Source organism: Salminus brasiliensis, chromosome 1 (genome assembly GCF_030463535.1).
Source record: "Salminus brasiliensis chromosome 1, fSalBra1.hap2, whole genome shotgun sequence".
Taxonomy (NCBI): domain Eukaryota; kingdom Metazoa; phylum Chordata; class Actinopteri; order Characiformes; family Bryconidae; genus Salminus; species Salminus brasiliensis.
In genome coordinates this window covers 60628451-60655943 of record NC_132878.1, presented here as the reverse complement: position 1 = coordinate 60655943, position 27493 = coordinate 60628451, and the positions used below count along the sequence as shown (strand labels likewise).

At 39.7% G+C, this 27493-nt stretch overlaps 2 protein-coding genes across 4 annotated transcripts in view; one reads left to right on the top strand and one right to left on the bottom strand.

The window, feature by feature from the left end:
* ryr3 (ryanodine receptor 3) overlaps positions 1 to 22428 on the bottom strand; it is an 86289-nt gene extending 63861 nt beyond the window's left edge. For 2 of the 3 annotated variants that reach the window (XM_072684717.1, XM_072684733.1), the window contains exons 1-11: positions 22319 to 22428; positions 9340 to 9459; positions 7354 to 7458; positions 4432 to 4446; positions 3985 to 4059; positions 3514 to 3592; positions 3026 to 3138; positions 2417 to 2516; positions 1617 to 1710; positions 1159 to 1233; positions 509 to 665 (exon numbers count right to left, since the gene is read on the bottom strand). In XM_072684717.1, coding sequence (XP_072540818.1) covers positions 509 to 665; positions 1159 to 1233; positions 1617 to 1710; positions 2417 to 2516; positions 3026 to 3138; positions 3514 to 3592; positions 3985 to 4059; positions 4432 to 4446; positions 7354 to 7458; positions 9340 to 9459; positions 22319 to 22366 — 981 coding nt within the window. In that variant the 5' untranslated portion in view covers positions 22367 to 22428. Of the gene's footprint in view, positions 1 to 508; positions 666 to 1158; positions 1234 to 1616; positions 1711 to 2416; positions 2517 to 3025; positions 3139 to 3513; positions 3593 to 3984; positions 4060 to 4431; positions 4447 to 5879; positions 6028 to 7353; positions 7459 to 9339; positions 9460 to 22318 lie in introns of those variants that run through there. The other variant, XM_072684727.1, reaches the window with a different exon arrangement.
* Positions 22429 to 25381: 2953 nt separating this feature from the next.
* Positions 25382 to 27493, top strand: part of fmn1 (formin 1) — a 28024-nt gene continuing 25912 nt past the window's right edge. Inside the window, exons 1-2 of the mRNA XM_072674536.1 lie at positions 25382 to 25592; positions 26409 to 26624. Of these exons, the coding sequence (XP_072530637.1) occupies positions 25382 to 25592; positions 26409 to 26624 (427 nt within the window). The remainder of the gene's footprint in view (positions 25593 to 26408; positions 26625 to 27493) is intronic.

Below are 27493 nucleotides of genomic sequence, written 5' to 3'. Positions count from 1 at the left end.
CACACACTAATTAGAGAGACAGCTGATTTGGCAATGCTTGCCTGTCTCTCCAGTCGGAGCAGTCAGCATCAGTGACTTAAAAAAATATTTCAAGCTTTATTGAGATTGAATAGACAGCAATCTGCAACAGTGGGAAGCAGATGCTCTGCTCTTACTGCATAAATCAAAGATAGAGAAAGGCAGGCTGGTGACCTTCCTGCACAACAACTTGTTACAGCCAAGGCATGATCAATGAATCACTATAACAATGACAAACTTACAGATTGGGAATTAAGCATTGAGAAGGTACCAATTACAGACTTGGAACAGTTACAAACAAGGTTGCATTGCAAACATATAAGTCATTTAAGTGTGTGAGATGGAGCAGTAAATTACAGATATTCTGCGTGTTATTTGAGTGAACATATTGATCTTGGTCTCATTCAGCAAATGTTTTGTTATACTGAGTGACAATGTGCTTTAAATAAACATGAATCCATATCCATTTGTTTCTACAAATAAATCAAACCTTGCTTGGCCTGAAGCAGAAAGCAGTGGCAGTGGTATCAGACATCGCTCTGTCCAGCAGCACCAGGCCACGGTCCTCTGTCTGGCCCAGGTAATGGCCAGTAGACAGATGGCGCAAGCGGAAGGGCTGACCCCATCGGATATGGCTTCCACTCCAACTGTGTGACAGTAGAGAGCATTCAAAATCTGTGAGTCCCATTCTAATAGTCTGTTTCCTGTATTCAGTGAGATATACTATAAAAAGTCAGAAAGTAAATTTACCTTAATTAATTATTTGTGTTTATAAACATATGAAGCTGTCTTACTGTACACAAAACTTCCCTCAATGATAAGTGTTTGTATGTTTTGCTACCCCACCCTTGGTACTGGCACAAAAATAACCATTTTAGCATTAGTATTGTACCAACCCTACTTGTAACCCAGCTGTGGGTTCCAGAACTGCAGAAAAGACATTTGTGTAGGAGACAGCCCCCGCTCCAATAATAAACTTTGCAAACTGAACTAACTCTGAACTACTCTTTGGGAGTTTTCATCCATAATTCAATGTGACAGCTCAAAGAGAGCAATGTCATCTAAAATTTAACCATCCCAGGCCTATCCCAGAGAGATCTGTATGAGAGTTTTTGCCTGTGTGTCAGAAGGCAGGTTCACCTGATCCGAAGTGGCTCCAACCTCCACAGAGACCTGGCCTTGGACCCTCCTTTCCCAGCCTCATAGTTCGCCACCCTGTGGCAGCAGACAGCATTCAGAGACTGACCCATCTCATTCAACCAAACACATTCCAGCAAAACACTGTCAACGGTCCTCATGATTAAGGAATGTGTCAGTTTCTGGTTTAAATGATATATGGTTAAAAAAAAAAGATAATTTCAAATTTAAATTAATGAATGAATTGGTTAATTATGTAATGTCCATTTAAACTCCACAGTGGAAGTAAATAGTGTACTTCCACAGTCAATCCAAAGCAGTTATAGGAAATGTTTCAGTATATTTTCTGTATTTTTTAACAATCTTGTGACACTATACTGAACCTTTTACACTGTCCCATCTCTACATGTTATTCAAATAGAATGTATGACATTAAATTGAACTTGTAAAATGCATCCCACCTTTGCTGTTCCCCAGACTGGTCAGATCCTGGTACGGTCAAACTCTCATCATGTCCATGAAACAAACGGATCACATGCCCGCCCAATAAATATCCTAAAAGGACATAAAGTGAGAGTGTCATATTGTAACAAATCTAAGTATAACTCAATCTGTTTATGATAATCTAAAGTCTGTCCAGCTGTCTTACTTTCATTCACTCACACACACACACACACACACACACACACACACACACACACACACACTATATGGCCAAATATTTGTGGACGCCTGCTCATCCAATCATCCCAAATCAAGAGTATTAAAATGGAGTTTGTCCCCCCATCTACTGCTTCAACTGTTTCAATTCTGGTGGTCAGTTTTCCACTACATTATGAAACTCTGCTGTGTGGATTCGATTGTATTCTGTCAAAACACCATTAATGAGGTCAGATGCCGATGTTGGATGTTTAGGTCTGGATCACAAACAATTTTCCAGCTTGTCCCAAAGGTACCAGATGGAGCGCCATTACTCTGAGGGGGGGCTTTATATGCCTCTAGCCGACATTTGCCATTGGGCAAGGTGACTTTAAGTTGGTGAGGCTGCCCCCATGCTATTGTTATTGCCTTCAGTGAAAATTATACACGCTGTGTGTGCATCTGAACTCCTGTGTCAGCGGGTGGGTGCACCTTAATTCATCTGAATTCGCTAATAAGAAGGGGTGCCCACATACTTTTGAACATATAGGGGTGGGAATGTATGGTTTGGAAAGACAATGCGTTGTCATTTGTTGTTTGTTTGTATTTGAAGTGAACTGACCCACTGCCACGTTGCTGCCGGAGCAGGTAGGCTGCACGTTCCACAGTGTTTGCATGAAAGAAGCATCCACTTGTATATTTCCATTGGACATGGACAGGTGCTGCAAAAAGACGAGTCTGATTACTTTATTGATTTGTTTTCAGAAATTCTAGCTTTCTTTCTGATAAAATTGTATACTTAACCCGAAAATCTAGGCAGAACTAAAAGTTCTTTTTCCACCAGCATCTAATTTAATTATACTTACTGACCGTGTCATCTAATGTACAGCCTCAACAGGTCAACGACTGATAAAGGTCAAAAGGCTTATTATGTGACAAAATGCATTTCAAAACCAAACCCAACACTTCTGAAATAAAGAACTATATAAGGTTATACAAGGAATATTAAAAGTTTGACCCTGCCCTTATGCTGCAGCGACAGCCTCTACTGGTCCGTAAAAAGACATTACAATATAGATGCTAAGACATAGAATTAAAGATTGAGGCTTTTTATACTGTAGTTTAGGATTTCTATGAAAAACTAAAGTATGGTGAGAGAAACATACTGGCAGAGAGGCCTATGCAAAGTAAAGGTCTTGTCTTTAGCATATATTTGCAAAGTCCTACTCACCAGGTACCTCTCTGAAGACACACTAACCAAGATGAGATCATCACCGATTCTAACCTTTTCACCCTCAGATCTCTGCTTCGAGGCTGGGTGGATGGTCCACCAACAAGCCTCCCCTGTGAGGAGCAAGAAGTAAAAAAGAGAAAAGGGACTAGCAAACAAGAGCTTACATTAGTAAATACATACTTTCAATAAGTAAAATTCTTGCCATTAGGATCGAGAAAAACATTTCCGCAAACAAGTTCCAAATTATCACATATGAGACTCATCCAGTTGTGGCCTTCTCAAATAATCATATCTGATTATCATATTCCGTTATTCTGGGCGGCCACAATACATAAAAATAGTAAGGCCTCCATGTTTCAGTGGGGATGTGAAGCGTGTGGAAGAAGCCCACTGAGTTGATTAGGAAGGTTCAAATGTCATAAAATACAGCCACCAAAACACAGCTGGACTTTGATTTCAAAAGAGATGAACTGGCATGTAGTTACCTGTTGAATCCTCTTGCAAGCCAACATCAAATGACAGCTTGTCTGTCAGAGACCTTGACGTCTTGAGACAGGCCAGATACTATCAGAAGAACAGTTCAGAAAGAAAGTTGTGTAAGAACATCTGCACAAAGCAATTACGGGGTCCAAAATATTACTTGCACATTGTAAAAATATCGGCTTATACAGAAGGCTGTAAAGACCGACTATCCAATTCTAAAACTTTATTTCATTTAACACATAAATGGATTTCTGAACAATAATAAAACTGCTCTGTTCATCTATGATAGCCAATAACATCAACTAATCTGTAGCAGGCTTTTGTGGTGTTTAGGCCTTTCCGTTTAGCCCCGTCCGTCCCCATAATTTATTCAGTGTTCATTGATAACGAGACTGAATCCACAGTAGCAGTAAGCAGCAAGAGCCTGGCTAATCCTCGTCTCAGTGGCTTTAATCAGTGTGGCGCATTCTCACCATTCCACTAAAGGAATGCCTCAGTAGGATGGCGTGACCGTACAGCAGTGTCCGATGTCCGCCCCCCTGCCCTGCCTGCAGAAAGGGAGAGAAGGAGAGGGAGAGAGAAAGTTAGCAGGCAGAGGTATGAATCTTGACACAGGGAGCGAAAAGGTTTTTATTATGTTTCACAGCAAAAGATCTTTTCTGAGGAGGTTTTTTTTTCTTGAAAACAACCGAGCACATGCTGGGCTACTCAGTTGTGTGGGTTAGAAGATGATTTCCCGTTCATTTGTTTGAACGAGAAAAAATTTCGTTGTTGTACCGTAGATGAGGAAATGTGGAGAAAAAATAGTGCCCCTAGAAAATGTTAAACAAGATCAAAGAATTTGATAAAAATAAGAATAGGTATACAGTCACACTTCATATAAAACAGAGAAACACTCTGAGAAAATCAGGCATACTCACCCGTCGTATAACCCTCTGAAAGCATTTAGGAAACAAATACTTCTCTTTAACATTTGTAATTTATCAGGCAACATCATGAAATGACCTAAAACAGGTTTCACATAACACCCCAGGACCTACTAAGTCACTATTAGAAATGAGCGATTCTACTCACTATACAAAGTACATTGTCTAAAATGGTGGACCAAATTACAAAGGCAGAAAAACACACCATGTGACTAGTCCTTCCTCTCAGCTGTTATTGTTAAGCTTCACTTAATATGGCAGGGCTGCTGTTTTGCTGACACATCAGATGTGCCTTAATAACCCTTGGCTGACCATCACTCTGACATCACGCAATTGAAGGTCTGCTGAATGTTTCAGATTAATATACTTCAGATATTTGCATCATTCACAGAGTTATGCTGCAAAATGAATAAATAAACGAATGTATTTCTTTATTTAATGTGAAAAATGCTGAAGCTGAAAATGACAAAAAGTGAGGTGAGGAAGCACAAACAGTCCTTTAATGTGTAAAAGGACAAAAGCCAAAAAGAAGCCATCAAAAAGAATATAGCAGCAACAACAAAAAAGAAATAGGAAAAAGGACAAAAGGACAAAATGTACACATTAGTGTATCAAGACGTAATTCACTCTGGAATCAACATTCCAGAACATTTCCTCTTCCTTGGTACGCCTGAAATTTGAGTTACATGACCTCAAACAATACAGAAACTCAAATACACCAAATATGGGTTTTACATGAGTGTCTTACAGCCGAGGAACAAAACGAGGCAACTCAAACCGAGAATGACTCCACATGTGAGAACTGTGCTTATAGCTGCATGTGTATTAAAGTTGTTATTTGTTATTACTGTTTTTACAGTTGTTACTGAGGTATAGTAATGTGCTTATGTATTTACTGGTGTTATGCACAGTAATGTTAGATAGCAAGTTAATTGCACGGATCTGAGACAAAATGGCCGAAGAAGAAACTTAACACTCTCAGTTCAGAACATCAACATGTAAAGTGAAGAACACTGAAGCCCTACATTGCCCTGATGTTTTGTTTGTATACGGGACACTGCGTATCAAATGCTGCCAATGGATTTCACCAATGTACCACTAATGTATTAAATTAGTTATGGCCAGTCGTTCCATAGCAGGCACTAAAAGTGACCCTTTTTACCTATTTGCAGTAGGAAATTCCCTTAAAAAAGCATGAAAAGAGAGTGTGAAGTTTAGTTTAATTAGTTTGGTTAGTGTCTTAGACGGTTTTCAGATTCAAGAACGACAGAGGCTTACAAATCAATTTGAGTAATAAATGGTACTGTTCTACACTGTACCATTTACAAATCTGAAGTGAAGGAACAGTAAGTCACAATGAAGTTAGTTTTGTTTGGTTTTAAGACTCTTCTTGCACACATGCATACTCTCCAAGTGGGGAATGAACTGTAAATACAACATACCCATCGTTCATGATCAGGAGTCTAGCCGTGTTGAACAAAAAATACAGATGTACAGTTAACAAAGGCAAAATGCATTTACCAATTTGATAATCAAGGCTTAAATTGTATGTGTGAGACTGTAGCCAAAAGGCTACTTTAACAGTCACAAACATGAGGTCCATTTCACATATTGTACCAATATGAACATATGTGAACTCATTATCATCGAAGAGGCTTTATTTTACATTTCTGACATCCCGAGCATGGCTGTCAGTCACTATGTAGGGTAGGTTGGTACTCCAGGTAGCCAGTTCTCTATCCCATTCTGTCATAGACTTTTATTGGTACAATGCTGTCTAAAATGGACCTGCTGTTGGAAAGTGGTTAAGCACTCCTTGTATTTGATGAACAGGGAAAAGGATTTCATGAATTTTGATGCTTACGCACCAGTGAAGTCAGCAAGACTGCACATCAAGCCATTCTGGTAGTTTTGTGGGATTTGATTTGGATAAAAAAGAAGCTAGGTCAGGTACTCTACCATCATAACCAGCAGTCTGTTATTCATGATCGTACGTACCTGACTTTCATTGTTAGTGAGTGTATGTGTTGATGGCCCAGTTGGGGTGGCAAAATGAAAATGATAAGCATGTGTGCTGTACTTAATAACCTATAAAATCTTACCCTTGGCCCTGCTTAGACTTTTACGAGACATCTCTGTAACTTCATTTAAACATCCTTCCTAAACTGTCAGCATGAGCATTAGTAGAAATGAAGAGTGCTTGTGGAGACTTATTGGTGGTCAGTGCTACACAATGACTATGTCATGAAGAGTAATTACTTACCCAGAGCCATAAACAAGCGAGTAGCACTACAGCTGAAAGGATATCGTTGCAATCTTTTCAATGCAACCACAAGACGTAAATCACATAAGCAGAGTGCCGCCAGACAACAGCACTTAAAGGTGTTCTAATCACAAAAAAATTCCCTACTTGTCATGCACCTGCCAACAACCCGTAATGTTTCCAACAGACAGATACTATCTCTAGAAGAATGATTTACCACTTGCGGTATGACCGAATGGATTTGGTCATAAATAGGTAGATATGTTTGGATATCATTATTGGTTAGGTTTTAACTAGAGATGGAGGTATTGTCTGATTTTCAGCCCAAATATGTGATCACCAATATCTTTCTAATTTAACTGACTTACATATTTGTAAAATGTGTAAAACTACTGTGCCTCATAGGGGAAGCAGAGTCAAGACGTTTAACCTCACTAACTTGATATTACTCTTGAGAATGCATTACTCAGTCCAGTACAGTGAGTACAAGAACATAGCAGAGCTAGTGAATACAGCTAACATACCAGCCCCCACAAAAAAACTGAAAGGTTCATCTCTAATTATAACTACTGTATATAATGAAGAAATCTAAATTGTTATGTGAGGTGGCGGTTAAATAAAAGAAGTGACTGAGGTGACATATGGCTACTTACTCCTTCCCCATTTTGCCCTGTGTTAGCCAGCATCTCCTGCAGGGCCCGCACTGAGAGCGACTGCTCCAACACAAAGTTACAGATGCACAGGTCAGGAGGAACATACTGCAGATAGAGAGAGAGACAGAGAGAGAGAGAGAGAGAGAGAGAGAGAGAGAGAGAGAGAGAGAGAGAGAGAGAGAGAGAGAGAGAGAGAGAGAGAGAGAGAAGAGAGAGAGAGAGATATTTTGCATCAATATGTAGCCAGAAGTACAATGTCAACAATGTCATCAAATTTAAATTAGTTATAGCATATCATTTAGTTTCAGCTGGGCACAATTTACAATCTCAAGTTTATACTGATAATATCAAAGCTACAACTCTAGTGCCCTCTTAAAAATCTTCATATATTTCATCACCCTTATACTGACGTTTTCAAAATATCAGACCCCAATATGTTTTTTCATTTTTGTATAAAAATTAGAATTAGAAAGTGGTGAGAACATTTCAGAAAATGTTAACACTGTCAGAATTTTAAAAACTTTTAAACTCTGGTTATAAGACTTTCTAACAATGTTGTTAAAGATGTTAGTTAAAGGTATCGGTGAGTGTGAACAGCCAAGACAAGCCTCCAGACTTTTTTCTGTCCTGTCACCAAAGTGGTGGAACGAACTTCCCCTGGGTGTCCGAACGGCAGAGCCGCTCGCTGCCTTAAAAAACAGACTGAAGACCCTCCTCTTCCGAGATACTTGAGTGAATAGCAGAGTGGTCACCTTCCTGACTTGTGTTTAGCAGTGTCTAAACTTAGAGGTATCTTTGAATTTTTATTCTATTCAAACTAGCTGAAGTTTTTGCTTGGGTAAATAGCAAAGTACTTTTGTAAGTCGCTCTGGATAAGAGCGTCTGCCAAATGCCTTAAATGTAATTGTAAATGTAACAGCCAATGAGCAGATCAGCTTGACAGCCAATCAGCACTTATTAGCCCAGAGCAGCAACAACAGCAATGCTTTAATCCCTATTACATTCATTTATATTAAGGTAAAAAAATGCTACATTATTCAGCTTCAACCTATAGTGTCTATTTTTTCCTGATTGATAGTTGTAATTTAAAATGTATATTTATCAATTTCCTAAGACTTAAGGTCACACAACATCAGATTTTTGAAGAGTTGGATTTTTAAGCTTAATTTCTATACTATACTGACAATATAATAAACAATGATTCATACAAGAGGTCCCTTCAGTGTCCAACATGGCTTGGGGCTTGGTCCGCATTAGATTTAACTCAATACTTTTTCATAGTCAATTTGTCTTTTCTGTCCTACCTTCTGACACCCAGATTTATGTGGCTAACCTCACTCATGCACATTTCTCTTCTACAACATTTAGAGAATTCAACCTTTTCTCTTTAGGGAGGCCAACCAGGTGTTCAAGCCCTCGTCATCTCAAGTCCTAACTGCAACTCCCTTTTTGCTGGTCTTTCTATGTGAGCCACCAGGCCCATGCAACAGACTCTCCCTGAGATCAGCCATTTCCCTTTCTACTACATTCTCTTCACTGTCTTCTTGTGGCTGCCTAGATTTAAAACCCTGATATTGCCCTACAAAGACAAACACTGACCAGCCATTCCTTACTTAACAGCAATCAAAACGGTCAGCAAGTAACCGTTGTAAGAGTAAAATACCATAAGACAATGAATCAGGTGGAATTCCACTAAAACGAAACCTGAGATAATTAGGAATAAATATATATATATATATATATATATATATATATATATATATATATATATATATATATATATATATAAATTATTCTGATCATTATTATTATTATTATTGCAATTATTAGCATTATTATTATTGTTGTTGTTTAAGTGATTAATTAAGGTGTCACCGTTGTCTTTCAGAAGAGATGATCTCCAGAGATTTTATATTAGGTAAGCTCAGGCTCGTCATTAAGCTAGTCAATTTATATGGACATGACTATTTGGTTCTGCTCTCATACCTTAGCTTCCGAGGTGGGCTCTAGGTAGCACAGTCGATTTCCAAGTCCCTCCGCTGAGAGGCAAAACTTGCGGTTCTCCTTCTGAATGGCAGCGACACACTGGAGCACCACTTCATCATCCTGCCAGAAAGCAACACACAGTATTACAAAAGGTGTCAAAACAGCTAGAGACAATGGGCAGTTTAACCCATCTTAAGGAACTAACCCTAAGGAAGGCACTGATTAATGAAAAAAGTATAAACTGCTTGATATTCACACAATTATTCACTAAAATAATGAACTGTAATGAATCTAATTATTTTGTGCAATGTATTTCCATGAATCACACAACTGTATTTGAATTGTATTGAAACTCAAGCCTAAATAAATATTTTCTTTCAATTTCAGATTTGTTTTGGTTCTAGCTATATGAGTGGACATTATACAGTGTCAGTATATCTGGAGAGATCTACAGTGACTGCATGTTCAAACCAGTGGCTGTATATAATACTTTATATTATTATGCTTGCTTTCATTCTCATCCATACAGCTCATGGATTCTGGTTACAGTAGAGGCAGCTGAGGTGAACTGGAGCATTCCACTTTTCTGTTGCTTTTGTTACGCTCACTTACACCCAGCTTTGATCACCTGCAGCAATGTTGCAATCTAAGATTTAAATAATCAAATTTACCCATAAACTTTAATACTTAATCCAACTGTCTGAGATGTACATCTGCACTACATTTCCATAACTGAATTGCGAGCTCATGTGGAAAACCAGGAAGGTCCTGTGGCATGCTCTCTCTCTCTCTCTCTCTCTCTCTCTCTCTCTCTCTATCTCTCTCAAGAGAGATTTATTGATTTGTGTCTCATTTGCTTTTCCAGACTGGCCTCGCTCTGTCCTGCCAGCCTGCAGACCACATTAATCTGAGCTGATGGTTGCCATGGCTCTGACTCACGCTATCAGAGCAATATCCATTCGTCAAACGCAGTCAGGGAAGTTCATCGTTCCAGCCCCATTCTCCTGAATGAGACACATCTGGGACATTTATGTGATGAGAGAACAACGAAGTGAAATAAAAATGTGTCTTTAATTGGGAAATTATGTCACTGTTTTTCCCACTACAACTGATTATGTTTGCTGAAATATTATTACTATTGATCCCATAAGGTACCTCCATTGATTGGCAATCCACCTAGACTGGCCGCTGCTGGCAATGATGCAACTTTCCCCCTCACCATCATGTCACTAGCTTGCACTTCTTTTCAATTGAATAATAAACATGGTCAGCGTCCCTTAAGTACAGGCAATATCCACAATATTTTCTGAACAACATATTAAATGATGTGTAATATGCCAATTTCATGCCCTGTCGTATCTTTTGAAATACTACCTAAAACATTCAAATATAAAAACAGACAGATGCTAAAACTACATGTAATGTTTCCCACACAATCTCAGTAGGCTACATGACAACAGTCATAATGAAATTCTGTGAGCAATTTTATGCCTGGTTAGTCCAGTCGTGATTACTACAGCACAGAAGTCTGAAGCTTTCGATAGTTCAGTTGATCCGTGTGCGCGCTAGGAGGGGTACCATTGTGACCTGACATAAATAACGTATAATGAATGAGGATGGGAATTCAATTAGGTTACTGTAACTGCAGAGCACTGAAAATTATTTTTACAAAGCTATCCAGCTCCCCACTGGGAAAGCATACCAACGAAATGTATTTTTCTCTTCACCCACTCAGCAGGACACAAATAAAACCTGGCAAAATGGATATCAGCTAATGTTATTTAATTATGTTAGCCAAATACATAAAAACATAAAATAAATAAAAACATATAAAAGCAACTGAAAATTTTCAATGATTTATAATTGTATAGAAGAAGCAAAGCTCACAAATGGTTTCTAAAATCTGTTGTCTGAATGAATCGGCAGACATTGGTAAATGTACCAATATATAAATTCCACAATACAATATGTACACGGTTGGTTTTCCCAACAAAATATCATGCATTTGTAATCCATAAGTAAAGTACAAAAAAACTTATTACGCAACAAGTCATTTTTTGTCTCGTTCAGTGATATCATTATTATTATTATTATTATCATTATTATTACAAAGTGTTTAATAGAATTTGAGGAAACGTACATCTGTGTTAGTATGATACTAGTCTGATATCAGTTTTTGTACTATTCATAGTGCATACTGTCTTGCAGTCCCCGCGTCAAGAAAAAAAAGAGTAACATGTATCACCCTTAACACCCTTCCTTCAGACTGTTATCTTTAACAGTGGATTATAAAAATCAACATTGGTTGTACCCTTCCAGCCAAACTGTTTACTCCCCCTAGCTGCAGCGTGTCTATAGCATTTGATAAACTCCAGAGTAGGCAAAAGTTGCTGGTGTCAGGAGCTTGTCACCTCTTTAAAATTGAGAAAACCCCCTCCTCTCTACCATTACAGCAGCTGCAGGAACTGGCATACCTTCAGTTTCTATAAGCGATGTTGGCTTGTTTTATCTCTCTCTCTCTTTCTCTCTCTCTATATATATATGCAACACGTCAGTGTATGCGAACACATATCACGCAGATGATAACACGGAGAACAGCACGCTCAGCAAAGTCCTACTCAAGCTAAGACAAAGGTCGATTTTTAAAGTGTAGCTGCTTAAGGCTCCACAGTGCTCTTCATCTAAAAGGGGAGTCCAGGCCTCCTGTCCTTGCTTAAACTGAGCCTGGGCCAAGGAATCTGGTGAATCTGCGGCAAAGTGATCCAGGGGACAGCAGTAGAGACATCTGCTAGACAGCTAAGAAGCAGCATCACAGTCTATCTATAGGGCTGTGGGGTGGTGCGTGCGTAAGGTGGCTGGGGGAGGGTTGGTTGCCCCGTCCCCGGGGTGGGAACCTGACCCCAAGACTTCAGTCATACGCTGCCCTTATTCCAGATCCATAGCTGAAGAGACTGTGTGCCACCCAGTTCCTTACTTACACATGCCCACTTGGGGTGGGAATTACTGTAATTTGACAGACTGCAAAATACTTTTCCTTTTTTTTTCACGTTTGGCTCCTTTTTTCAAGAAAAGTTTACAATTTTACTGGCTTGAACCTTTTTACTGAAGCAAAAGGAATTGTAAAGTAGACAAAGCAATACAAAAATAAAACATCTAGCATTTACACATCTAGCAGCTGCTCATATCGATTTACTTTGGTAGGGGAATGCAACATACCGCTCAAGGATTACTACTGGTCTAGCCCTGGCATCCCTGCTTGGACAGGAAACTGAACCTGAGTCTATCGTGCACAAGGCGTCTTACCAGGGGTTCTTACCAGAAAGAAATAGATTTCTCAGCCCCTTGGCACAGTCACTGTCATGCAAAAACCTTGTATCTCCCAGATAGCATATTTACAGGAGAAGGAAACCCCTTTCTTAGCTTTTAATGGAAGACAATATGAATAGATTTTATTTCAAGCCGTTTTGGAGTGTTTCTATTCGTCCAACACAGGGCAGCCAATAAGAACAAGGGTCATTTACATATATCAGCCTTAAAGGCCCAGTAACAGCTTGGGTAATTAAAGGGAGCAATAGAGGTTCAAAAATATAAATATTTAAAATGACAGATTTTGGTAAATAAAGACATTATAAGAGAATTAAGGGTTCAAACTATCAACTTTAGCCTGCAAATAATAAATACCATTTGTGTCACTAGTATTGTGATACTTTGTTGAGTCCTTATTTATTTATTTATTTGTATTATATATTCCTCCTCTAATTCCCGCCACCATGCTTGTGGCTTCATAAAAGCAGGTGCTACAGCAGGGGGCTCCAATCTCAATCCACCCACCCACCCCCTGTTCCTTCCTTCCATCTTAGAGTCTGTCTTTAAGGACGTGAACAGGTGCGTGTGTGTGGCCCGAAGCCTCCAGAGGCCGTAACCTGAGAGCTCCTGATGTGCTGCTGTACCAAATAAACGCTCGCAACTCACTCAGCCATGCCACTGACATGAACTTGAGAAAAGGTGAATATACTAAATCCACCCCAACGTTACTATTTTCACCTGCATGCTCTGCACATGCTCAGAATAACAGAAGCTCCAACAGAAATGAGCAACTGCCCAAACTGCAGGGCGTTTTTGTTCGTGGTTTGCCTCGCAAGATCTCTTTTATGCACTACGTCTCTGAATCACATTGCTCGTAAATGTCAAACAAGGTGATAAGTGGGGTTTACAAACTATCAGATTAGAGGTTTTAGCTTGTTTTGTCACACTGTGATATGCCACACATCTACTTTTGTGAAATGATGCTGCTCAGGGCGTCAAAACACCTCGACCACCTCAATACGAACAGATCTGAGCATTCTCTTTTCAACAAGGGTACATATGCCTGAACCTACTTCTGGAGACATACCCACCCTTTTGCCTTAACGTGCAAGACCTGGATCCAGGTCTTGGATCCTCTCGGTTTCAGATTCTCTCGGTTTAGCTGGATCGGGTGTGTTAAGTTGCAACTCTGTTAGTTGAATGTATTATTTGGTGGTGGTGCGGGTACTCTCCAAGGCATGCTTCAGAGCATTGCTTCAAACGGCTGCTAATCTGCCTTTCTCTAAATAACTCAAATTCGTCCCCACCCATTACCCACCTCTGGACAGGCTGATCCCACTAGTCTCTCTGACAGCTTAATGAGAAAGCTGAGTACATGCAGCTCACATCCCCACCGCTTTTGTCTTCAGCAAGTTAATTGGCAGGGCCTTCCACGGCACTTCCCATATTGTTAAGGAAAGACAGTCAGCTTTTGCTGAAGAGTCAGGAGACTAATGCTGCAATAATATATTTAGTCATTTATATGTATTTGTATGCACTGTCATGCAAAAACTTACAGTTCATCTCCATTTTGACCGTTTTTCACTTTTTGACATGATGTAAATCTGGCAGTTGTTCTTTACATGGTGTCTAATGAATGGCATGATAAATAGACCAATAGACATGCTCCAAAATTACTTCCATTGAAAGTTTGTCCTGTAAAGTTGCCATTTTTTTTGCGTAAAAGTGCCGATATATTATTTACAGTTGAATAAGAAAATGTAATTATCATTATTAGACTGAAATTTGAAATATAGTCAGTAATTACAACCAATTACCTAGCGGTTTACTATTTTTAGCTTAGCCATACCTTGATACATTGGAATGCTGGAGGTTTGATTCCCTATCAACATAGGAACACCATTGATTAATTTATGAATTTGTTTGAAAACAATCATATTCAAATAATAAAGATGCATTTGAATTAATTAAATAATAAATAAGTGTGCAACAATAATTGCAAAAAATTCAACTATAAGTTAGTGTTGACTAAATGAGGTTAAATGATTACATAAAATTACATTCTTTTTACTATAAAAAATACTATAACATACTATATGTTTACATTAGTTGTTACTGCAGATGTTTTTGTATAACCTGTCTTACACTGGACTTTATTAAAATAGCAAAAAGCTGCTGTGCCAGCTGTTTGTGCAAGGTTTAAAGATTTTGTCATTGGATGTATCCCTCTTTTATGTGAGGCATACAAACAAAACCCATGTCAAACTATTCCTTACATTTTTAATCTCCTGGAGCACTTTGGTGTGGAAGTCCTGAGTCAAATTTGTGGAAGAATGAAACCACTATTGATTTTGTTGAGGTTATTTTATAGGTTTATTGTCAAGTTTTTTAATAGAACTTATTGCGCATAGCTACAGCTTTAGCAATGTTAAAGTATACTGAAGCAATAGCATATCACTCACCACGGAAACGGTAGGAGAGATAAATCAATTTTCACTGAGCACTGGATTAAATCCAGAACACACTGCATTTCCACCACAGTAACTGACCCCTCTCCATCCTGGAGTTGATATCGATCTGTTTGCTTAACTGCTAATAAGGTGCTTGGGGGATCCTTAAGCTTGTATCTTGGATTGAGACCATCTATTTAAAAAATGTGCCACAAATAAGGAAAAAGCAACGCACCAGTCACTATAACAATGCTGTCAGTAATGCCAACAGTCAGAGTTTAGACTCCACTGTCTGAATGACACAGCAAGAGCAATGATGCGACGTTTTTAGGAGAGACGTAGCTATCCGGATACTGGGAGGGGAAAGATAAAGCTAGATTGCAGAGGTTTTTCTGTAAATATCACATCTTACGCTCAACAGTACTACAAATTGGATTTTCCCAGGCTTACTCTCCATTGATATTGCTTTAAAACCATCTCATGAAAAAGGAAAATGGCTTGCAAGCATGGCTGAGTAACCTCCATCAACACTGACAAATGAAAAACGCATGCACAGACCGGCTTAGAAAAGAGGGAGTCATCTCTGGATGTGTGTGAAATACAGATTCATCTGTCTTGCTTTGTATGGAGTAGATGAGCCACACTGCGTGTATGGAACAGAGCAGTTCAATCTACGTATATAATAGCATGCACCAGGCAACACTGAGGTATTTGTATTCTGGCAAAACAAGCTAGGAGCTGACCACTGGTGTGGGTACTTTCAATATTGATATTCATTCATTAAGTATCTGCCATTACTAAGTACCAGTACCAATATTAATTACCAAATGAATCAATAACTTCAAATTACTCAATAACATGTAAGGACAATCAATGCCAGTACAACAGGGCATGATAACAGCTTTTTGTGGGGCTAATAAACAACACAGCAACCCTCAAACTTACAAACCCCACTCACTGTCTAACGGACCTTAACAACACCAACCCCCTTTTATGTGAAGAACTTTACATCCTCCCTTACTATGGAACAGAACTTTACAACCCCCATTACTGTGGAGAAGAACTGTACAGGCCCTACTTTCTGTCGAGTAGAACTTTACAAACACCACTTTCTGTGGAGTACAACTTTACAAACCCCACTTACTATGGAGCAGAACTTTACAAACCCCCCTTTCTGCGGAGTAGAACTACACAAACTCTACTTTCTGTGGAGAACAACTTTACAAACCCCACTTTCTGTGGCACAGAACTTAACAAACCCCATTTTCTGTGGAGTAGAACTACAAAAAACCCACTTTCTGTAGAGTACAACTTTACAAACCCCACTTTCTGTGGCACAGAAAGTAACAAACCCCCTAACCATGACCCTACACTGTGGTGTAGAATTTTACAACCACCACCTTGCTGTGGCAGAGAACATTCAGCATTGTGACCTGAAAAATATAAATAAACTCCATGGCCGGTTGCTCCAGAGTGTGCCATTCTCTTGTTAATGCTTTTCAATAGAAAATATGCCACCTGTGTGTGCACAGTTGAACACTTGTGCAACTAAAAAGTAGCTGAATTCACTAGAATTCAGTAGAATGATTGTCTTTGAGATTATCTTAATGAGTAGATTTTACCCCCCGGAACAGTTTATTAAATGTCAACTGAATACAGCACTATATTTTGTAGAGTGTATACTTTTGTAGTGCATATTGCTGTGACATCCCCCCATTTAAACTTAGTTCAAAAGGTATAATAAATGCATGCATGGTTTCAAATGCATTTTTGAACAGAGCTCTGTATCACTCACAACTTTTCAAGCCCTTTCTTATGTGACCATGTAAAGTACATTATGTAGTAATCAAGGCTTGAATCTACAATGGTGAAGTTGATGGATGGGAGAAGGCATTCTGTCCTTCAGCCTAGATTGCACCGAGCCTTTTGGGACCGAATCAGTGCCAGGAAGCACACCAAGTCAGTGACATCAGCCTCTCACAACCAATGCGAAAGGGCCAGCTGAGCTGCTCTGGGCATATGAAGATGGTAGAGGTCAGAAGCCACAGAACAGCTTCAATCCGATGACGCAGAGGGGTCATAGTCTACTCACGTACCGCAGGGATTCAGTACTGGCCCTCAGCCCAGCAGATAACCTGGACAACGCTCATAAGTCATATCCACAGCATCTATCTGCACTCAGCACCTTGTCTCTGAGCGGCCGGATACACAGCACGCTGCACAATGACAAGCACAAAAAGCTCTGAAATGAATTAGTCATCTCGCCTGTCTCCACCACAATCACTTATCGCAGACAGACTTGGCAAGAGTCACTGAATGAGCTTCATGTGACAGCGAACGTATGCATCACCACTGAAAAAGGCTTCTTCAAGATCAAATCAAAGAGTATTTGACTCGTAATAAATAGTGGAACATTTTTTGGTGCTTTGTAGAGCCCCTTTTTAAGATTATACTATACAGAACCATCTACAAAAGGTTTTTTAACCAAAGGGAATAACTTTTTAGGTAAAAGGTAAAAAACTCAAAAGATTCTCTGAGATATCATGGGTTTATATATCAACCAAAGAACCCTTGAAATCCCCTTTTTAAGAGCCCACTGCCTCCATGCACTATTTAAAACAGTAAATAAAAGGGCAAACGTGTAATGGTGATGACATGCTGAGCACCATCATGGTGTGATGGCGCTATGGTGAGGCCCAGTATAGTGTTTCCGCTCTAGGGGTGGGGACAAGTGAACTCTTTATAGATCACAACTCTACCGACACGTCCATAAACCAGATAAATAATGCTCAAGTGTAATTACTGGGTCAATATCAATATCTGAGTCAGATCTCCAGCATACCAAATCATAATTAAAGGTGGAATTGAATAAATGACACAGGTCAGAATGCATACTATACATTATAGAGAAACACTTGAATGTTATATTATCTAGATTTGTGGTAGCAAGGTGCTGATTTTTTACTATCATATAATCCCAATAAAAATGGTGTTAAAATGTTAGTGGCTAGTTAAGTTAGCTGAGCTAGCTGATGCAATCGCCATAGGTTGGTGCCAGAGAACTGTGTATGTATGTGCGGTGGAAGCATCAGCTTTTAGGAGGCTAAATTTAAACCCTGGAGTCTTCTCTTGGAATGTAAGAGGGCTTCCAGAACAACATAAACTCCAAATAAGCCCACTGCTACTGTACTGGCACTGCAGAGAGTACCTGGGCTTACATAGGTGACATATCAGACCCCTTTTCCACAATTTAACACAAGTTGCTTGGGGTCTTAATGAAATGTCTGTGACATGCTTTGGTCAAAAGACCTCAAGGATCGAGCACCACAGCACCCATTCTGACCTTGTCTAAACAGCCTTGTTCAGAATGGCAAGTTTGAGTGTCTGTACCTTTAAAGGACAATGAACTGATTCTCACAGCACCTCCTCACCTCCAACCCCCACAAACATATTCCCACAACATAGATAAATAAATGTCTTATAAGAACTGGATGAAAGTTATTTTTATTAGAATATTGTTAACTATTGTGTTAACACTAATAGTGTTAGTGTTAAGGAAAGTGTTAGCTTAACGCAGTTGGTAGAGCTAATATTGCCAATTTTGCCCCCCCTATTATTCAGTTTTTAAAATGGTATTCTGCTGTATTGTACAAAGGTGAGGTTACAGAGATATGAAGATGGTTGACATGATTGACAGCCTTGGCTGGAAGAGACCATTCACCTGCAGGACCTGCATGGCATTCTTTCTGTTCTTTACAAGGAGTAGCTGAGTTGTAGTGGAACTTACATAAACTGCATTAAATGAAACCTTACACTTACTGGATAAACTGGGTATCCAGTGGAAAATGTGCTGAGCTGTGAGCTCAATGAAGGCGGTCTGAGACACGCTTTGTCTGGGAGAAGGGGGCTGGTCTACCAAATGAGTTGTGTTGCACTTGTGTTTTGTATGCACTGTGTCTATGTTGCACCATGGTCCTGGAGGAACGTTGTTTCGTTTCACTGTGTACTCTGTATGTAGTTGAAATGACAATAAAAACCCACTTGACTTGACTTGACTTGAGTAGGCGAACCTGGCTCAGACTCTGGACTCTACCGCACGGACAGATAGACGCAAAGTATCCCCCCACCCCCCACCCCCTATTTTAAACTAAATTGCCCTCATTTCCCTCGTCTGCAAGGACGGTTATATAGGTAATAGTCCCTTGTTAGCAAAAGTTTGTTGCCAGTGTTGTACTCACTCAAGTTGGAAACACATGTACAGTTTTTAGATGGATTTAGATCTGGGCTGCTCTGTTTGACCAAAAAAACTTCCACGTAATGCTAACAGGTCAGTGAGAAAGACGGCACCTTCTCAAAAGTGGTTGGTGGAGATATTTTGAATGGGGGGCAGGGTAGTATTATTCTAATGTGCTCTGTGTGATGTAGGAAGAGGAGAAAAACTGACTGGGTTGTCCTATTTTACAGTTTGTGGCTTAGTAGGCAATCCAGAACGGCAAAAGTATTAACACAAGCACTGAAACAGTGATATTATTCATTTTATGCCCCCCTTTAAATGAAGGAGGTCTTTCCTTCTCATTCAATTCTGTTGTCTGTGTCATCAGAAGCCTAAAAGAAAGTCATAAAAAGAGGCTATCTGTGATTAGATGAGACTGCAAAAAAACCAAAAATACTTTTATTCATATTTCTGTCCTCAGTAAGAGGGTGGCAAAGACAGAAATTGGGTAATAGTTCACACCAGTCTGGAGGTTACTGGGAGAACAAGCTCTACTAACATCCCTTGGGCATTTCCATTCAGTGTGTGTTCGCCCTTCGCTGCCAGCTTTTCCACTTTAACACCTTAACGGCAAGGTGAGACTACATACACCTGCCTCATGCAGAGTCCTGCGACAGACTGGTACGTTTTTCAACTGCTTATGACAGACTACTTATCAGCAAATACAACTTGTAAATAAACCAATTACTGAATTTCACAGACTACATCCTAAATGTATCATAGGGTCACACATTTACACAACGACTGTAAGTAAAATATCTCACCTTAGGATCTGGTTCTCAGTTTCACAGACCAAGATTAAGCCAAAGCTTAAGTTGTGATTGACACAGCAATGTCAGTAAAGACTACACTTAACTCCTGTCTGGAAAACCTATATGGCCAACATGTCTATAGCCTAATTAACTGTCAGCTTCTTCACACGTGACAAATCACACATGCGCACACACACGCACACACAAGCACACTCAAACACAAAAATTGTTTTTGACCATGACCATGCTGGCCAGGAGGTGTTTACTGAGCACCAGTGGTCGTAATTCACTGAAGAACTCTCTCACCATTTTCAGTGTCATCAGATTGTTAGCATGCCACCAACACATGGAATCTGAGTATTGTGGGTTATTACACAGCAGGCATGTCAAGCACTTTGAGTTGACAATTATTAGCTCTGGGGAATGTGCCAGCTTAAACAGTTACTTTGTAGGAATAAAATTTACTGGATAGTCTACTCTGCTATCCAACCCAGCCACATCCATTACATGGAAAAGCTAACCCAAGCTACACTCCACTGCAGTCATATATATATATAAACACACTCACAACCAATATTAAGAGTCTGTGCACAGCCTATGGGTTTCAGTATGTTCATGTCTAACCAGCAGTGGTGGTCATTTAAACCAGAAGAGCTCTCAACCATATCATATCAGTTTCAAAGGTAAACGCGATGGTGGGTCTTATGTGGCCAATGCAATTAATCTTTGTCCAAATACAGGAATAGAAAAGGACTAAGATAAATAAGAACTTAGATAACACATCTTTTTTATGAGAAAATGTACAGTATAGTAATGTGTGGCAGAAAAACAGATTTACAGACTTACATACTCACACTAGAGCCTGAGCAATATATCAGCTGGCCAATACGACTCACTGATACTGATGACAACAAACATGCTGCCAATATCATGTTGATAATTAGTTTTTCACAGCATCCCTGGATTCAAGACCATGTTCATCCAACAATATGGTAGAAATATTTGAAACACTGTGAATTTTTTTTTTTTTAAATGATGGAATCGCAATACAATCTGAGTCTGGGTGAATTTCAACAACACTAAACAGCAAATAACCAAAGCATGAAAAAAAATAATAAATACATAAAAAAAAAAATAATAATAAAATATATATATATATATATATATATATATATATATATATATATATATATATATATATATATATATTTGAGTGAGTATATTGAGTATATTGGCTGACGTGATGAGTCCGGTTTTGGACCACACTGGCCTGACTTAGACTGCACCATAAAAAGAGATATTGTTATATGAAAATATATAATAAAATGTAAATAAATGTAATATATATATATATATATATATATATATATATATATATATATATATATATTACTTTAAATGTTGTAAAAAAAAAAAAAAAAAAGATGTAAATTACTTTCCCGAATAATTCGTATTTCTATTTCCTAAAAAAAAATTACGTCCCAGTAATAACTTCTTCTTTTTATTATTATTATCTTTTAAATGTATTTGTACTATCTGGGGTGAGTTTGTTTTTTAAAAAATTATAAAATCTTAAATATATATATATATATATATATATATATATATATATATATATATATATATATTTGTATGCTGGTCGACATTATTGCTTATCGCAATATTTACCGTCTCAAAACCAGCATCAGTATCGACCACACAATGTTCACATCAGTCTCTGGCTCTGGTTCATACATGGTCCCAACAAATCCCAACGGCAGCACGCATAGTCTCCTAAGGGCAAATTTTTCTTTACCAAAGGCCAAAAACTTTTTAACGAGCCTTCAGGGGACAGTGGGTGTAAAAGTGTGCCCTGCAGCCGCAGCTGGAGGAAGACTCATTTGGATTCACATCCAGAAGCGGTAACGACAGGTGTTACGAGCCTGCACTGTGCACCTCCATCAAGTTTCAGACGGGAGTAAAACCAGGGCTAATCGATGACACGGCAAATCATTCAACATATGCTCAGCATAACGAAGCGAGTTAACGGTCTGCGCTGGAAACCAACCGCGTTGCCTTCGACGTCTCATAATGTGATGCCTCAGCGCTGGCTCTGTTTCACCGACCCCACGCGGAGACGCATTAAACGACGCCGCAGTCGGAGAAAACTGGACGAGTTCACGACTTCGTTATGAACCATGAGCACGGTCTTTACTTACAGTCCGTAAGAACTGGATTTCGTCTTCTCCTTCACCCCCTTCAGCCATGGCTGTAGAAGAGCCTGCCTGGACTCCGGGAAGCCACCGCTGGCAGCGACGCGTCGCTTCTCCTCTCCTCCTCACCACCACATTAGCATAGAGCTAATCCACAGCCATATAGGGGAGAGCGGGCGGGCAGAGCCACTACACTGCCCTCCTCAGGGGTCACCCTTGTACTCAGCACGGCAAACCGCGGCTCGTAGCCTGCTCCTCATGATCTTCCTCGGTTAGCTTTTCAAATATAAAAAAAAAATCCATACGCCATGTCATTGACTTTTATACACGAACTCCTCAGATAGCAAACAGGTTGGACCGTTAACCGTTATTTGTGGACAGGCGGAGAAACCAGCAGAATATGTTCATTCAGGACTTAGAAAGAGATGCACTACACTGCATTATCTAATGAAGGACATGAGGGCCAACACAACAAAAAATCAACAACTTCAACAAATGTCGTCTCTCAGTCTTTCCTTTTGTGCCAGAGTTTATGCCACTCAATGAAAGTGATTACATTAAATCATTTACTAGGATTACTAGAGGTTTTACATGGGATGGAGGGGTAATATCATAATGACTTTGAGGATTTTGGAGGAGCCTCAGATATTTAGTTTATACAGGGAACGCTGGTAACATACCACATAAATAAAACTAAGTTGTGGCCACAGCTTAGTAAGGTGTGGGAACAAGATAATTATGTTGTGGCCACTACATAGTAAGGTGTGGGAACAAGATATTTACATTGTGGCAATGACTTAGTAAAGTGTGGGAATGAATTCTGGTCTTACTAAACTGGACAGGTTGATGGGTAGAAACGAGGTAATTACACTGTGAGCATGACTTAGTAAGGTGTGGGAACCAGATCCTAAGTTATAGCCACAAATTAGTAAGACCAGATTTCATTCCCACGCCTTACTAAGTCATTGCCACAACGTAATTATCTTGTTTCCACACCTTACTATGTTGTGGCCACAACATAATCATGTTGATCCCACATCTTACTAAGTCCCGCAATCTAATATCTAATACTCATCAACCGTGGCCACGACTTAGTTTTATTTGTGTGGACAAGAGCGGACTTCATGATTAATAAAAAAAATGTCTAAAATATCATCACAGGACCTACATGTAGCTCTTGCCACAGTTGATGTCAAGGTACAGCATCTACCATCAGAAAGAGACAAAAGGAGGTGTGCAAGGCCTCCATAATGGCAAACTAAAGATGTACGTGTCCTAAGTATATTGTTCCAGTAGTCCTGGTCTTTGTCTGGGTGTTCTCTAGCAATCTTTAGTCTTGTCCTGATGTCTTTTGTTTTGTACGACAAGAAAGGTTTCTCTTTTTATAATATTAGCCTTATAGATTCAGTACAGAATTAAAGAAATTCAATTACATTGTTTTTTTTTTGGTGAAATATTCCTTTAAAGCACAAAAAATATAAAAATGGCCTATGAGCATCAATCTATCTTCATTCTCTCTCCTCCAGTACGTAAACCTAGGCCAAACTCAAACACTGACTATTGACATTCAGCAACATTTAATGACGCATATGCGGTCACTTGAGTGTGACGTGATTTAATGCAGCGAGGTGGCTGCTGTGGCAGTGCACACTTCTCACATGCAGACATGCCCCAAGCCACTGTAATTGCCTCCATTCAAAAAACAACAAGGCCATCTGGTGGGAAGTTTCAGACACAGCCACTGTGGTTTACATTCAGCACAGCATGTGTCGGTATTTCTCACAGACACATTTGCATTACTGGAGGGACTTCTCTTGTCCAGAGCTCATATGGCTACCCATTCATGTGCCAGATTGGTTTTACAAAAGGTTTTATTTTTAATGACGGTGGCTTTACTTGTTTAATCATTTGCATTTTTTATTGTGTATAATTTTGCCTGGTGCTGGAATGCTGATACAATATGATTCAATATCATGATGTTTAACGATATCTACAATTTCCAGTAATAAAGATATTAAAGTGATGTGGTGAATAGCCAAGATAATGTGTGGTTACACACCTGCAACCATAACAGTAACAGCCCCATTCTGAAGGGCTTTATACCCCTCTAGTTAATGCTTGACATGGTGACAAACCCATGTGTGGCTACATCCCATTCATTCACAGAATTTCTTTGGAGACTATACTTGTAAATTTACAGGGTAGATCAGTTGCTTTTGTTTGGTATGGAAATTGTGGTATATTCCCTAATGTTTTTAATGGGTTTTATATACACTGTGTGGACAAAAGTATTGGGACACCTGGTCATTCATTGTTTCTTCCGAAATCAAGAGTATGCTCTGTGACTTTTATTACACCCTAAGGATTACTATTCGGTAAATACATACAAAGCAATGCAAACTCACTGAGTTATTCCTAAGATCAGGATTGTCACCATGCCAGCTCATCCACGATTCTTCAAACTCATCACAGAAAGATTGGATGTAGCACCATCATTCCAGAGAACACAGTTCCGCTGCTCCACAGTTCAGTGCTGGTGGGGGGTGAGGGGGGGGGGGGGCTTTAGGCATGGTGCCACAATACCCTACTTCTCAGCAATTGGTGCAATATGAAGTGGATGAATTCATTCATTAGAAGGGATGTCCACAAACATTTGGACATATAGTGGATCAGGGTAAAATTCTAACAACCCCATGCATCCAGCCACGGGAGTTTGATGCACAATTTTTTTTTTAAATGTGGATTTTTTTTTTTAAATGTGGAATTAGCTGAAAATGGTTACTTTACAGTTTCTATGCATTTCCAGTGGTTCCTTGTCAAGATGACTTTTACATGCACTTCTGTTTCTAAACCAGAAAATGAAGGTGTTTTCCTTTACCTGCAAAATCCAAGGCCACTCACAGGATTGCTTGTGAGAGTAAGAGTGTGATTAGTCATGGGATTAGGAGGGAAGGGCCTCAAAAGGCAAAGTGTAAGGATCTTGGTGAGGTCAAAAAAGGGGCATTTACCGAAAGAAATCCACTGGCTTGAGGACCCGCAGGCTTTGCAGGTTGCAAAGCCAGCGTTGCTATGGGTAATCATCAGGGCAACAAGAATTCCAGTCTCCCTAACAACTGGGAATTCGAGAGCGCCCATCAAAGAAGAAAGTGGATGAGTTGCTCCAGCAGCCTACCGCACACACTTCACATCTCTCTGTGGGCCTTAAAAACATCCTCTAGAGGACGGAGGCTGAAAAGATGGAGGAAGAAGAACACACTAAACGAGGAGAAGTGGGTCAGAGGTAATTAAGGAAGGAAATGAGAACATTGTTCTTCACACTTTTCCGCTTGGTTCTTTCTAGAAGATCACATTCCACAGAAGATCAGACATTCAACCTTGTAAAGGGCATTGCTACTGCAGAGGATGCTAGGAATTCTGTGATGGATCAAGACCTGTCCTGTGAGTTGTCAGAATATGACAATGAACTTGACATTGAAAACTGGACCGCAGGATATTCAACAGAGGAGAATGGCTTACAAAGCAATTTCATGGTGGGTCTTGCAGAGCTTGGTCTTCAAGTAAGAAGTGTTATGGTAAAATGACAATTTTGGGATCATGAACCACCCATTCCAAAAGTCAAAACAAATGCAGGGCAGTTGGATGGTCTCATTCAACAGAACAGCATAGTCAGTTCAGATCTACTCAAAGAACGCCTCGTTTCACTAGAGCACACCTCGGCCCCAGGTAGACCGAAAGGCACAGACAGCAGATTAACTATATCTCAGATCCAGGCCATCAGTCTTAGCACAGAAGCTGGAATCTCTCCATGGGGAAAAAAAGGTTCTGAACCAAAGCATCCAGAGAGCTCCCAAAGCAGGTAGACTCGAAGACTGGAAGGATATTAGAGGCCCAAAAATCTCTGCGCATGATCCAGAGGCTGCCAGAAAAGAACCTATGTATGTCTGCCAGCACATTTCAGTGGTTTCAACCCACAACTGAGTTCATATCAAATCAGAGAGGAATACATCATCTAGCCCTTCATTATCAGATGTTATGCACCTACCCAGCTCCAGCAGCTTGGGAAATGAGCATTCATTGGGGTTCCAATGCTCTTCAGGTCTCTTCAGTCCTGTGTTGCAACACCGCATCCCACCCCTCCCCAGAGAGGAGACAGAGGACGGCAACGGGATGCACCCAATACAAGGAGAGAGTCCACTAGTGGATGCCAGCAGCTTCACTGGATCTGTGCCTACTCTGGAGTTGAGTCCGAATAAGCCAAATGCCAGCTGGGCTTTACTTGCTTTACCAGCCATGCTCATCTCCCTTCCAGCAGGTGGGTATATCCCTCTTTTTCTGCCTAATGTTCATTTTCCTCTTAATATCTTGGAGGCAAAGGTTTGGTGCTTGTTGGTTCACACTGAATGTTGTGATTAAATTTTCACAAAATTATCTTGAGGCATAATCCTAGCTTGCACCATTAAATTGTGTATTTTTGGAAGGTCTTAGAAAAACCTTGAATTCTTGTTCTTGAAGGGAGAGACACATGGAGAAAGGCTTGGGAATGGATGAGTTTCTAAACCTTTGCATACCCCATGCTCACTGAGGTGAACAGGAACCCTCAGCTTGAACCTTGTGATAGCTGTTATGACAAGGATTAGCACTGGTGGAAATCCGAAACATGATTCAAGTTTCCACGTTAAGGGCTCTGGTGCATGCTGTGTCTGGTCAAGCAGTTCTACATTTTTCAACCTATCATGTGATGCAAGACATCAAAGATTCCCAGTGGAGTTGAACTCTGAGACCTCAACTGGATGCCTGAACCTGCTCAGGAATTGTCTGGTGGTCTTGATACATGTTCGATTTTTGAAGAATTTTTAAAAGATTCTTAGGATTTTGGGAGGTTCTGCATTAAAGATGATGATTATCTCATTTTTGGGGGATGAGTTGGGGATTAGGTGGGGTAGGGTGGATCATTCAACATCCTGATCCTCACAGCAATGCTCCAAAACCTGGTACATAGTCTTTCCTGGACAATAGAAAGCTATTCCAACAAAAGTCCTGAATTTAATTTTTTTATTACCTATGAATAAGCATGTGACACTTTTTTTGTCTTGGTTTAATAAAGATGTTTTTCTCTTGAGTGGCCTATGTAGCCTAGACAGTGTCAGACTGGGCATACATTAACAGCTCAGTGAAAGCTTT